The sequence below is a fragment of the Lissotriton helveticus genome, chromosome 5_1, assembly GCF_964261635.1.
Source record: "Lissotriton helveticus chromosome 5_1, aLisHel1.1, whole genome shotgun sequence".
In the NCBI taxonomy this organism is placed as follows: domain Eukaryota; kingdom Metazoa; phylum Chordata; class Amphibia; order Caudata; family Salamandridae; genus Lissotriton; species Lissotriton helveticus.
The window spans coordinates 630,284,823-630,299,881 of NC_136065.1; the positions used below are offsets into that span (position 1 = coordinate 630,284,823).

Sequence of the window (15,059 nt, forward strand, 5' to 3'; positions counted from 1 at the left end):
AGCAGGCCACTGGGTTGTGGGAGCAAAGCTCCTGGACTTAAGCTCAGGGCAAATGGGTGTGCAAGCCAGCACAAAAGGTGCACCCTCAGCAGCACTGGGGCAGCCAGATGCAGAAAGCTGTTTTGGCATCGGGCTTTCAATGAGGAGTCTCCGGTTTGCAAACACACTGCAGGCTTGGGGACGAAGGTCTTCTGGGTACAACCACCACTCGGAGAGGTAAGTTGGGATGCTGGGGGTTTGTTAGGCACTGTCGGTTGGGCCACCCAAGGCCATGGTGCGTCGGGTGCAGGGGTGCATTTTATGGTCGGATCTTCTTACAAGCTCTTGGTCGCGGTTGGGGGACCTTCCGGTTTGAGGCTGCAGGTGTCGGCTGGAAGTTTGAAGCAGGACAGGGGTCACTGGATCTCAGGTCAGGATCGCTGGGGAGACCTCCTCTTGGGGTTGGGCCACTGGAACTCGGGCCGTGGGCATTGGGTGCAGAGTGGTGCAGACTCACTGACTTTTGCCGGACCTGGAGCCTGTTGGTGAACAAATCTGGTGTTCATGGGAGACAGAGTCTTTTCTTTTGAAGGCAGGGTTCTTGAGGCTTCTGGCTGCAGGACACACCAGAGTTTTGCTTCTGCTGGTTCAAGGTGGGACAGGCCAGTAGGGCTGAGGCCAAGACAGTGGGGGTTCTCCTCTTGTTAGCTTCGTCACGACTGTTCGGTCCTTTTTCTTCTTTTCCTCTGGTTTCCTGTTTGAGGAAGCAAGGTTTGGTGTGCCCCCTAAATACTAGATTTAGGGTTGTTACAGGTAAGTAAAGGTTGGGACTAATAGGTCCCATTCTTGGGGTGGGTACAACCCCTATAAAGCAGCATGTGGCCTGGGGACGCTCACAAAGACGGCAAGCCTATGAAGCTTCCCCTTTGTGGACCCTGGTGGAGGAGGCTTGGCACTTCGTCCCAGGATGTGCATTGTTTCAGGCCCCCAATAGCAGCAGGCTCTCGACCCAGAGGTCCAGAAACATGTCTGGTGGTGGCAGCTGAAAACAGCCACTCAGCCTGGATACTAGTGGTAGGTCATTTTTCAGGGGGCATCTCTAAGATGCCCTCTGTGTGCATGTTTCATTAAATCACACACTGTCATCAGTGTGGGTTTAATGTGCTGAGAAGTTTGATACCAACATTCTCAGTTTTCAGTGTAGCCATTATGCTGCTGTGGGGTTCGTAATGACAAACTCCCAGCACCATATACTCTTAATGGCAGCACTGCAATCTTTAAGAATGGACCTAGAGGCCTTCCCTGGTCACCATGCCCTTGGTACCTGTGGTACCATTTACCAGAGACTGACCTGTGGCCAGAGATGCCAATTGGGTTTGGGTTTCAATGCAGTTTTAGGGAAAGAACATAGGTCCTGGGTACCTGATGAGCAGGAGCCCAGTGCACACTCAGTCAAAGCGCATCAGCAGTTCAGCAAAAAGTGTGGGCAACCATTCAGAAAGAGGGCACTTTCTCACACACAATAACTTAGCCATTCAAGTTTTACAAACAAACAGTTGTGGGGAGAGCAGGGGGGGGAAGCTTTAGCCTCTAAGTGCACAGCTTAATAGGCAGACTACTCGTGTAATATCTGATATGCAGGATGCTTGGCTCATTGGTAACCTCAAACAAATTACCCAACTTTCACTCCCAGGGTGGCAGAGTAAAATCTAATTGCAAAAACAAATAACGTACGTCTCTGATAGGATGAGTCCTGAGGCTTTGCTCCTTGACAACCAAGAGTGTCCCGCAGGAACAAGAGGGGGGCGGAATACATATAAAGTCAGTCGTACATGTGTAGCATGCGGCGCAAGGGGATTGTGTCCTGTGTTTACACATAAGAGCTCAAGTTGATGCAGTCAATGTGTTTGGCACTGTGTGTGCCCTAGTTTTAGTGATTCAACATAAGTGGGATGGCAAGCCTGGACAACAGAGGGTTCCTATATGGGGGTTTTTGCAGTTTTGATTTCTACCTTGCCACAAGGTCAGGGTCCTGCAATTGGCAGCTAAACGATGACATCAGCCATCTATGGTGTAACTATGGGTAGGAGAATCAAGGCCTTGCTGGATTCAGAGGGACATGGTCCGGCATTCAAGCGTGTCTCAGAGTCATATTTGGCCTAGCCGTCCCCTTTCTCACCGGCAGGTTAGTTGCAGCCACCAAGGCCAGGATTGTGCGTAGGCCAGTGTTGGCACACCTGTCACTGACTGCCCACCCCCCTCGTTGGTGGCGCCGCCCCCAACCACGCCGGGGTCTAGCCGATTGACAGCATGGTGAAGGAGTTCCAGACTACGACAGTTCAGAGTGGCGCTGTCCCAACCAGTCCCAAGCATCCGCAGGCTCCGGGAAGAAATAGGCTGTCAGGGCACTATGGTTAGTTGACAGAAATGCACAGAAGCAGAACAATGTTAGTTCCCAATGCCCCTCACGGAACACCTCTGCTAGGTTGTTTCAATATTCAACATATAGGTGTGTCCCAAAGGGGGGAAGGGAATTGGGAGAAAAGAAGAGACAGCCAGTCAATTATGGTTCCACTTCAAGAAGGTCTCTTCTTTCTTCTGGCTATTTTCAGTTTAAAGTACATGTTCTGACCCTTCTTATGGCGTGTTAGGAACTATAAAAATACAACAACAGGTTTTACTATTAATATTCCACACTCTAAGTATGTTAAGACTAGTGTATGTTAACTTGACAGTCTATTGACTAACTCATACCCAAACAATTCCTGTGTAATGCTCCTCTTCTATATTTCTTGTAGAATGGGTGTATTCTCTCTTCTAATTGTAAACTGGTCATATAAATGTACATGAATTAACTCTTATGCTTTTCCGTCCAGAGCAAGTACTTGCATGTCTGGAAACGATCAGGAGACTGGATCAGCTGTTCTTTCAAGAAGAGTACATTCTGTTCTCAGGTAAGTTGCTTGTACTATTCTTGATTTTTAATTCTATTCTTCTAGTACAGTTAACTAATTTCAGGTAAAACAATGACTTCGATTTTTAATGGTAGCCCTTCTTGTTAGAAAGAATACTCTCTTATTTATTTATTTATTGACTCACATATAAATTAGCACTAGCAAATATTATTCACTAGGCTAAATTAGTTCAGAAATTTCTTAAGTATTTAGACCTTTCAAAAACCAGCCCGAACGCGACTACTCATTCGGCTGGTAATACATTATTTACGGCTCTCTTTGTTTTTCTTTTTTTTTGTTATCAAGCCCCAAAGGAGACACTATTAGTATACGCTGGCTCTTAAACCTCTGGAAAAGCCAACTTGCTCAAATAGCAAGACGCTTCCCCCCTAATGCCAGTTAGCATGCGCAGAGTAACTGACCTCAAAAGAATTTCCTTCCAAAATGAGTGACCGAAGCAAACTGAAATGATGCCTGATGCCACTGCCCTCTTCTAACTAGCGCGAAGGAGAACTGGCGAAGAGCTCCCTTCTCAGGATTTCTGTCAGATGACATTCCAATTGTGATTAGAATAAAACAACTAGTATGCTGCAGAAGGGGGTGAGCTGGCAGACATCTTGAAATTCTAGAGCTGCCAGCTCGACCTCCAGTTTTTTCCTTTGATTGAGTTTAAGCATTTTCTGTAAGGTTTACCACTTAGGATGCTGGCTATTATTGGGAATTTGGCAGTAATCTACCTAGGGATCCTGACAGAGGTGGAGTAATTCACTATGACTTTCAACTTTGCAGGGAATAGCAAGGAATAAGTGAGGCCGGCAGCCCATAGCTTTTTCTTCACCCCCACCAACAAGGCCTGGCATCGCTGGATCACTAGGGTATAGTCAGGAAAGAGAAGTATGCGGGAATTGTCATGGTGGATGGGCCCCGTGCATCAGGCAGCTTGCAGGATAGCATCCTTATCTTTGAAGTTCATCACTCTAGCCACCACCAGGCGTGGGGCGCACTGCGCGGAGGCTGCCAGGCGGGCACCCGATGTGCCCGCTCTACTGAGAAGGGGGACAGTCCGGTGGGTGCAACGGGGATGGACAATCAGGACTCAAAGAAGGTGACTGGGTTTGTCCCCTTCACCCCCTCTGGGAAGCCAATGGTGTGTGTGTTGTTATGACACAATCAGCATTCAACATCTCCAGCTGTGCTCTACAGCAAGCGGATTTCGCCGGCGAGCTCCTTAACCCGTCCCTCAAGATCCGCTCTGACCTTCTATTATGTTATGTTATCGGGGGTTTTATTGAGCGCTCAGCTACTCAAGCAGAGTGTCCTGGCGCTAACAGACCTAACACAGCATGACCCAGGCGGCGGAGGAGGAATTAGAGACAGAACAGCCACGTTTTATGCTCTTTCCTGAAAGATGCTAAGTTCTCGCTCTTTCTCAGAGCGAGTGGCAGAGCATTCCAGGCCCGCGGCACCAGATATTTAAAGGATCGGCCCCCGGTCCGTGCACGCCTAATTGCCGGGACCCTGGCCAGTGACAAGGCAGCCGATCGTAAGGCTCTGGATGGATGGTGGAAGACAGCTCTCTTCCGCAGATAGAGAGCCCCAATATCATGAAGGGCTTTAAACGCAATGGTGAGGGCCTTGAACTTAATGCGTTCCGGATTGGAAGCCAGTGAAGGGACTTCAAAACGCCGGTGGCATGAGAACTGCGGCCAAGGCCGAAAATTGCCCGTGCCGCCCCGTTCTGCACTACCTGTAACGAGACAAAAGGTATTCTGGCAGGCCGAGGTAGAGTACGTTTGCGTAATCCAACCTCGATCCGATCAGGGCTTGCACCGTTATTTTCCCATGGGCAGTAGAAAGGAGAGGGAGGAATTTCCTTAACATTTTTAGTATCCCAAAACACTGCCCGACCAGACCAAGAATCTGTGGTTTCAGTGAGAGACAATTGTCCATCTTGATTCCAAGATTCTTAGCTACCATGGAGTCAGTAGAAGGAGGGTACATCCCTGCGGGCCACCAGGTCTTCCATCCGGGATCAGGGGGGCACCCAAAGAAAAGGAGCTCGGACTTGTCGGAGTTGCATTTCAGCTGATTCAGTTGAGACCAGGCAAATACCGCGCCCAAGCAGTTCTTAATGCTCTCGCCATCAAAGTCCGTATTCCTACCACATGTGAAGAGAAGCTGGGTGTCATCGGCGTACGAGACAATCTGGGCGCCAAAAGACTCTGCCAGTGCCACGAGGGGGGACATGTAGATATTAAAAAGAGTGGGGCTCAAAATCGACCCCTGAGGGACTCCCACCTCCAGAGGCGGCACTGCAGCAGAGTACGGAGGAGCCCAGACTGTCTGTTGACGGTTGGAAAGAAACGACTCAAACCATCTGAACACCGTTCCCCGAACACCAATCTCCAAGAGTCTTGCCAGGAGGCGGTCAACGGTGTAAAACGCCGCCGATAGATCTAATAACACTAGCAGTGCTTTCCCTCCATTATCTAGGACTTCCTTGATGGCCTCTGACACCTCCAACAGTGCCGATTCCGTGCTCAGGTTGGACTTGAAACCGGACTGAGTGTAGTGCAAGATCTCATGAGACTCTACAAAGTCGGCCAGGATGGAATGCACATGTTTTTCAGTCACCTTGGCCAAGACCGGAAGCAGCGAAATAGGCCTATAATTGGCATGGCTACTGGGGTCCAGGGACGGCTTTTTTAGGAGGGGGAGAACCATCGCCTGTTTCCATGCTTGCGGCACAATTTCCGTTTCTAACGACCAATTTAAAATAGGATTGACAATCGGATTAACGACATGTGCGATTTTAGCTAAAAACTAAGCGGGGCATGGATCAAGCAGGGAGCCGGATCTCATTTTAGACAGAATTTCCAGAGAGGACTGAGGCTCAATGGAGGGAAAAGTCATCTGAATGGGCTGTCCAGCAGTCGCCACAGGAGTACCAGGTCCTGGATTAAGCACACCCCCAACCATTGCAGCTGGAAAAGTATCCTGGATGCTAGTGATCTTATTCGCAAAGAAGCATGCCAGTTGGGACACCCAAGGTTCCGAAAAGGAGCACTTCTTTCACCACCAAGAAAACTTCTTTGCTGGTATTAATGGCCTCCTCAATTCTTCTGGCAAAGTAGGCTTTTTTCTCTAGATAGATTTCCCTATGATAGGCCTTGATACTGCACTTATACGCCTCCTTCAGAGGTTCCAGATAGCTTACTCTCCATGCTCTTTCTGCTTTCTTACAAAGCCTGCGGCTGGAATTAAGCGCTGGAGTAAACCATGGAGCAGATGCGCGGGACGAGGCCTTAAAAGACCGCTCGGGCGGCGCCAGCTTCTTCAAACAGCGCGCAAGCCACATTTGGAAGAGATTATTATTTGCCTCTATGTCTCCCGACAGCAGACAAGGGTGGTTCATCAGATATTGTTCAATCATGTCTGGTGACACTTTATGGAAGGCACGGGGAATCTGTGATGAATGCCCCTTATCCCTAATGGTGGAGCCGGATTTATGCAGAATATCAAAGGTCACCAGCATATGGTCAGACCAAAGTACTGGTAGCGGGGGGGAAACTCTAATGGGGGCGGTAGAGAAGATTTGGTCCAGCGTGTGTCCCTTGTTGTGCGTGGGTGACGCCAGGTAGGGCAGTAAGCCCAAAGGCTCAGTGGAGTCTAGAAGCTTGATCGTATCTACAGCATTACTTCATCAAAGTGGATGTTGAAATCGCCAAGGAGTAAGCAGTGTTTAAACTGCACGCACAGTGACGAGATCACAGAGGAGAGTCCCTCATGGAAAGATCCAATGGGGCCCGGAGGTCTATAGACCAACAGTCCCGCACAGGATTGGGCTGGTGACAATGACTAGCAGAATCCCAGCGCTTCTGCCCCCTGAATGTCTTCTGTTGGTATAATAGAACATTTAAAGCGCCTGTCTATCACTAGAGCGACGCCCCCGCCTCTGCCCCGTTCTTTCCTTAACATAAAGTAGTTAGGGGGCAGAGCATTGGCGATGTCCGGCCCAGACGCCTCACTGAGCCATGTTTCTGTCAAGAAGAGACAGGCTGGTTTAGAGTCAGACAGAAGATTGAATAGGTCCTGGGCATGTTTGCTCACTGACCGAGTGTTCACAAGGGCACAGCTAAAGGTATGTTTAAAATGATCCGCCCCTGACGTTGGGGCACCTGCGTGCCCCAACTCCCAGGTGTTTCCTACTGGCAGGGCTTCGCTAAGTGACCGGCCACACCCGGGGCAGTCAGAGTTGCCCTCAAAAAAGTGACCCTGAGGTATACATTCACTACTACAGGGGCATCTCAGGCTCTAGAGTTGCGCTGAAGAATACCTGAATAGTGAGTTCTGGGGCCATCTCAGGAGGTTGCTAGACCGCCCGCCCCCGTCCGCCTGCGGGACGCTAACGGGCGCAGACGGGTCAGGCGCGTCTGCTGAAAGCGTCCGCTGCGCGGAGATATCCCCGTCTAGATTTATAGTCCCACCCGTGAGTCCGCAAGCCTTCCTCACCCAAGATGGCCGACGTACTAGTGCACAGCCTGCCCGTCCGTCAATGCCCCTCAGCTCGTAATCAGCTGAGAGGGGAGCGCCCAGATCACAGTCGGTGTCAGGGTATCAGGAGAAGCAGGGCGATGGTGAAGGGAGACAGGTAGGTGCTCGTCTGCCCCCAGAGAAGGAGTTAGAACAGAGCCCAGTGCCAGCGATTAAAAGATAGAGAGCTCTCCCGGCTTTTTGCCTCAGGAGAGAGAGAAAGGCAAAGAGCGAGACAGTTCAGTTAAAAGTAAGGGGTCTGGAGGGCAGTTTCAGTGTCAGCTGCCACCGCGTCCACCCTGCTGCCCAAGTCATGTCAGGTGTCGGCAATGGCATCAAGGATTCTGTCCAGTTGTGCCTCTGCAGGGTCTGTTATCTCCATAGCGGTGAGGGTCATGAGGGGCGGGGGGCAACTCCTGGCACCTGGCATGATGCTCAGCATCGAAGTGTATCGAGGAGCGAGCCCCGCCAGTTCCTCTAGGTCCCATGCACAATGTAGGTCTCACCCTCAAGGTCTAAAAGCAGGGGAAAGGGAGGGCCAGTGACAGGGCCTCCAGCCTCACTTGAGTAGGGATTCATCATTCCCCCGACCGGTCAATCTGGGGAGGCATGCAGCCTCTGGTCCACCAGGGCAGCTGCCTCTCTCCCTAACATTGTGGCTTTTCCTGGTCTCCCCGGGTTCGCCGTTGGTCGCCTTGCTGCTCGAGCCGCCGTCGGCAGTGTTGGGCTGGGTGACTTCCCCACTGCAGCCACTCAGATGGGTTCGGATCATGGAATCCCCTCGCAGAACGGCACTAATAAGCGTCCGCCATCTTGCTGCAGCAGACCACGCCCGTCTGATCCCATCTCATCTTTTAACTTCCAGCTCCCAACTTTTGCAGCTCCTCTTTCCAGTCAATTCCTTTATTAAATGATTAAACCTCCCCTCTGCCATATTTCCAGCAGAACTGTAAACCAAGGGACTCCGATGTAAAATTCAGTAATCTTGAATCACACCTGATTTGAACTGAACACCATTTTCTGAAATAACTTTCTTGGGTAGCCCTTATCTTGAGAAAAGTGCTAACAAAAACTACAATACCAAAACAGAGTGACACTTTTTTTATCACCTCAACTTCTGCACATTTTGAAAAATAATCATCCAGCACCAAAATGTATTGGAATTTATCAGACTTTTCATAAGTAGGAGCCTTTAAATCTACATTTGAAGTGTTCCATGGCAGCATAGCTTGACACTCAGACCCGTGAGGGAAGGAGGATGATCTTGGAATTATATGAATTACAACATTCAATACAGTCTGTGAGAACAAGTTCAATGTCCTTGTCAATCCCAGGTCAACAATACATATATTTGATTTTCCTTTCACCCTTAGAAATGCCAAAATGCCTACCATGGCACAATTTTACATTTTGAACCTGGAAGTGTAATCCTTCCATTCCTCATCAAAAACTCTGAATCCCCTGACAATTGGACCCCCCCATTAACTTCTTAACTCCTCATTCATGCCACCCCTCTCTCATAAAACACTTCACTTGTTTTATAACTAGAACCCCTCATATGCTTTATTCCATTTATCCTTACCTAGCTCTTCCAACTCATCCATATCCTACCACATAACTTGATAAGTAGCCTACTCAAGCAGTCAAAAAGTAAGGTGTTAAAACCTGGTACATGCTGAACAGTAAACTGATACTTTTGAAGCCTCATTGAGCCTTGCAATAAGTGTTGATGCCTTCAGTAGGCCCCCAGTAATAATAACCTTGTGAAGGATTTATAGTCACTCCTAACTGTGAACTCCTTACCCTACACAATTTTTTTGAAAGTGCTCAGCAACCCACATACATTCTAAAGCTGCCCTCTCAATAACTGAGTATCATTCTTTGATGGGTGTAGTGAAAAAAGACCATGTCTCCTTCAGAACTATCACATTTACTGAGGAATGCCCCCAATCATTCATTGCTGGCATCAGTAGTGATTATATTTTTGGAACTGGGGTCAAAACATTGAAGTGGTTTGGCATCACATATTTCTGTTTTATTGGTGCCAAAAACGTTTTGAGTTTCACTTATCCACACAAATTTGATTTGTTTTTTTAACAAAAGTCTCTGCTCCTTCGTTTTTTCAGCAAAGGACTTGCTAAATTTGGAATCAATTTCGACAAGGCCCAGGAATGATGATCTCTATTATTCTTTGTTACTCAGAGTAGGAGTATCATTAATTGCATCTACTAATTCCTTCATTAATTTAATGTCGTCTTGTTCAATTTCATGTCCCAAATAAGTGACAGAACGCACTGCAAATTTATATTTGATATGTTCAGCGGTCAAACCACTGTTCTCCAGCCCCCTTCTCAAAGTCATATCATCATATGATGACAAAATATGCATGCCAAGGTTTGGAGGTGAGAATGTCATTATACAAGTGTCCCTGTGCACTAGCCTATGCTTCCATTTATTAACAGATACTTTAATATAGAGTAGAGGGAAGAAAAAGCAAACTTTGTATACTTAGGCACATGCATGTGTAGGTCAGATCATATAAATATTGTTGTTTCTATGTACATATTAGTGTATAGATAGAGGGGTTTATGCCTGGTACTGAAATTTACTAAGTGCCATGTGGATATATGCCTATGTATGCATGCATATCAGTGTATATTCAGTAGGGGTGGGTGGAGTTCACAGAGTCCCCTTACGCAGAATTCTGTGGAGTCGCAAAAACCTTAGCCGTGCTATGCAGAGTTCTGTATTCAGTCAGAGTTTGCTGGTGCGCACGTTCACATTGCGTTGGGAATGTATCCATGCACTCCAAAGTCATGCGGGAATATCGCTATGCGGTCCTGAAGGGTGCTCGCGTTCTAAATCACGCACGAAGAGCACCAGGTGGTCCGCATTTGCACGACCATCTTGTTTTTCTGCTCTGTGTTATGGTGCTGGGTTCTAATTTTTAATCTCTAGTTAATCTTTGTCATCATCCTCCTTTATTACTTTTCTACCCCTATTTTTTACTTTTTACAATAGTGTGCATCTTTGTGTTTGTGTATTTTACGTTTTTGCTTACATTTTTGTGACTTTTTGACTACGTTTATTATTTTGCCCTAATTCTTTCTGTATTTCTTTCTTCTTTACTTTCCCTTCCTTTCCCGTCTTAGTTCATTTTATTTCACCACCCATCGCCATGGCAGAGGGGCGGCTTCCATGTGGGCGCCACAGCCACCCAGGTGTGCAGCCCCAGGCGATCTTTGGAAAGTAGGAGGTGGCAGCACTAGTTTTTTTGTGTGCAGGGCCACATCCCTCTATGCTAGCAGCATACCCGGTAGCAGCTACACCCTGCTAGTGCATCGGTGGTGCGGAGGGACAGTGTGCTGGTGCGTGCGGCTCCACAGCGAGGTTTGGCGCACCGCCCAGCAGTTGAGGCACCGCTGGGCCGACATTCTCGACAGGGAGCAGGGTCTGCTTGACCTGCTAGGCATCCAGATACCGGGGCTCGGTGAGTATTGATTATTTGTTGTGTTTGTGTTCTACAATGTTAAAAAAAATCTAAATAGCATGCTCCTCACACTCAGAGATAAGTTATATGTTTTGTAAAGTTTACGCTGGTATAGTATTATTATTGTGTGATCCAGTTTCTAGTCTCTGCTAGGCAGGTGCTGTTACTTAATTGCATTCATTAGGCTCTCGCTTTGGCTGATTAATAAAGAAGCCATTGCAGACTGTTTCTTTTTTCACAATAGTGAATCACTGAGTAGCGCATTCTCTCTGTGACTTTGTTTATGTAGCTCGTACATTTCCAGGTTATTTATTTAAATAAATTCACAGTGATGATGTGAAGTGTGCATCTATGTATTGCATAAAAAGGAGAGTGAGTTGGCTCCTCACAGGTGTTGAGAAATGGGAATAGGATAAAATCAAAGATCATTAACTGCAATATGTAGTTTTGTTAAGGAGATATTGCAATATGGATTTAATGACAGTCGATAGACTTGAGTCGAAATAAACTAGTAGTACTATAGGTGATCTCTTTTAGCGACTGCGTTTGCTTTTCATAAAGCATTTTTTTTAGATTATTATCAGAATCATTAACCTATTTTTATTTAATTTCTTTCATCAGCACCCAAGGGGAAGAAGAGGGATGATTCAGAGGGTCCGGAGCAAGCTGATCAACCTGTGCCGCCCACCAGCACAGCTGCAGAAGGCTCTACAGATCCCAGTAAGTCCTTTTATGATTGTTGTGGGCTACTTAGGGTAGAACGGACCATAGAATCTTGAAGTACATTTTGTCTATTGGGATGTTGGTGCTATCTATCATGATTCGTGAAGATTCAGATAGCAGGCCCAAGTAAGCTAGTATTTTAAAGAAAAAAAGCACCATGTATGTTTATTCAGAAGGCTTTCCTTTTCCTGATTATGCCTAGCTCTAGCACATGTCGGTTCACGAGAAAGTGGCCATGGTTATCATGGACCCCCCCCTCCAGTGTAGTGTGCTGCAGACCATTCAATTATTATTAAGTACACCACCAGTTTCCAATGACAGTGCAGCAAGGCCAGAAAAAAGTATGAGGTCCGACTCGCATTGCATTTGCCACTCAACCACCTAGGTTTTTCATTGAGCGTTATTCAATGACTGGCTTATCTAACTTTGTGAACCAACCAATCAATTGCCCAGACTGATATTTGGAAGATATGTTCTAACTGAGCTGTAATGCTGCATTGTTGTTGTATTTGGGGTTGCGCATCTGGCATCTAAATTATGTGTAATGTTTTATATTCTAGACACACAGAACTTCGGTGATGCCGGCTCCATGCCGCTGCAGGAGAAGACGGGGACTGCTTGGTTCTTGGAGGAAGAGAAGCGGCAGAAGGGACGGGTACTGGTAAGTCACATATTTCTTGCAATTACTGAAGTAATTTATTTTTCAAATCAAAGTGTCTGCCTCTGGTTATTATAGTTACTTCAAAAGCCTTTAGAAGAAAAAAATAATACAATCCCTGTACTCTAGTGATGTTAATCTTTGCCGGTCTGCCTGTTACTTTTCTGTCACAGTCACTGCTTTTTTATGTTTGGCAACATGTGTGGGTAAAAGAAAACATAAAATTGGCCTTGTGATTCTCCTAATCATCACATCAATTAAATTCCAATCGCCCTAGGGGACCAGCAATGTACTGCTACTGTGCCACACTGTTATTTAAAACAATTGTTTGCAAAGAGCATTATTTATAATTTCTCTTTTTTGTTTTTCTCAATATAGCTGCTCCTGCTGGTCCAGCCGGCCCATCCGACACGCAGTAGGGAGCGGCCTGTTTGCGCCGGCAGAGGCTGGAGCATATCCAGCTTGAATACCGGTGGCTGGTGGTCCTGGAACATGAGGAGGAGATTAATGCTCAGCTCCCAGGCTTGAATGCAGCCGGCCCCCTTCAGCCTCCTGGCCATCCCATTGCCGGCACCGCTGCCAGCCAACTACTGCCACCCCCTACCAGAATGGCAACAGACCATTTCTGCACCGCATCCTGCAGCGGCTGGACACTATCGAGGGCCGGCTCACCATGATGGAGCAGGGCATGGACCAGCTCTGGACCGACATCCATAATGCACTCTTCTGACCCTTTTTTAATATTTGTTTTGGTGGGAGGGATTTGTTGTTTGTGGGGGCTCAGCAGAGAGGGTGGGAAGGGAGTTGCGTGTCAGACTCTAGAGACTTTGATGGACATTTTGAGTTTTGGGGCTTGGGTCAGTTTTGTATGGGAGAGGGGTGGACATGTTGAGAGGGAGAAAATATTTTTTATAATCTAAATTTATGCTTGAAGTAGTTTATTTCACTTTTACTTTGTACTGCTGCCTTCAAGTAGTTTTACGGAGCCTGTTTATGTGCTTGTAACTTAAGACTAGAGATATCGCAGCACTTAGTTCTAGAGTCTAGGCTTATACTTCTCTAACTATCTTGACCATTATGGGGATGCTGCCATGATGATCTAGGCTTTATTGTGTTGAGGGTCTGAACTATCAAGATAAAAAACAGTAGCAGTTAATTTATTTCTTACTAAGCTAAATTACATCCATACTACTTGGCTTACTGAATATACGTCCAGTAATAACAGGGGAGGCATCACAACTGCACAAGCGAGATCCCATTCCAGTTCCACCCAGGTGAGATCCAACTGTAGGATTGTTCTGAATGATTGATTAATGATTTTCGTAGACAACTAAATGGAAGTAGAAAGACTGAGAAAGTGGGTTATATCTATTTATCAAACATTTACAAACAATTGACACAACCTGAGTAGCATGTTATGATCATAACACAATGAGAATACCTGATTGTGCTAAAATAGAAAAAAAGCAATACTAGTAAGTTTTGGCTAATGTGGAGCTAGCAGTAATATCTGTGAAGTACACAAATTATCAAAAATGACTCAAAATCTGGAGTCGACAAGCTTAGGTAAGGCGTTTACGGTTAGGCAACCCAAGGCCTTAATGATGATGATGCTGATGACTAATGTTCTTGTTTCTATATCTTAAAGACTGTGGATCAGTTTTAATGTGCAGGTTGGCAATGGGCTAGTGTGGGCTACTGCTTCGATGATTCTACAGTAAGTTGGTGTTGCTTTGACCACATCCACCCCACCAAGTGTGTGATCCATTGATGCTATAGTTTAAGCCACAGCTCAATCAATCACTCAAGCTCGGGGAAAGAGCGGAAGAAGGTTCGGGGTTTGATGAATGGATGGGTAATAGGATTTGGGGAAAAGTTTGACAAAGGCAAACACTATAACACAAGGCCACTATGGACAATAAGCAGTAGCATATAATTTGCCATCAATCTGTTGTTAGAAGGAAACAAAGGAATGAGTATGACAGAGTACAAATTCATGCATTGTAAACAGTCCTTCTGCCTCTGGCTGAGACCCAATTTACCATATATCCAAATGTTCTGTCTTCTAGGTTAGAGAGTGAACCCACCCACCCACTTCCCTTAGTTAATATGATTGCTAAAAGAAAAATTATACTGTATTGCAAAATTGGGTGGTGCGTCTGCTTTCTCCTCCGGAATGTCCACTCTTTGCTGCCACTGCACTGGTCCAGTAGGTAAGCAGGACTGTTGTTGAGCTCAGCTAGCTTTCGCCTTTTGTTCATGAAGGAGACTAGAAGAAGGCCTACGGATTGAGAGAAACTGTATTTTAGCCTCAAGGAGAACGACAGAAGGAGGGTAGTCTTCATGAGGAGTGTATCAAGATAAGAAGACTGAGAGGCAGAGACTAGACGAAGGTCTATGTTATGGAGAGAAACTGTATTTTAGAGTCAAGGAGAAGGACAGAAGGACGATAAGCTTCATGAGAAGTGTATCAAGATAATAAGACTGAGAGGCAGAGCAACAAAAAAAAGGGGCCACCCAGAGTTTCACTATTGCCACAAGTCCAACAGACACACACACACATAGAGCAGAATTTCACAAACACACCTCTCTCTATTCCAAATAGCTGAGTAGTACTAGACCTCCGACTCTTGGTTTACCTTTGAACTGAAGCCGATACTCGAAAACTTCTTGCTGCTTGCTGTTGATGAGGAAGTCCTGCAGGTCCCAGTCTCGCCCTGAG

General features: G+C 46.6%; 1 protein-coding gene across 1 annotated transcript in view; it reads left to right on the top strand.

Annotated features, from left to right (window-relative positions):
• The window catches only part of LOC144754796 (basic phospholipase A2 homolog ammodytin L-like), a 354,218-nt gene that overhangs the window by 122,478 nt on the left and 216,681 nt on the right, over window positions 1-15,059 (top strand). Inside the window, exon 3 of the mRNA XM_078643010.1 lies at window positions 2,856-2,933. Coding sequence (XP_078499136.1) covers window positions 2,856-2,933 — 78 coding nt within the window. The remainder of the gene's footprint in view (window positions 1-2,855; window positions 2,934-15,059) is intronic.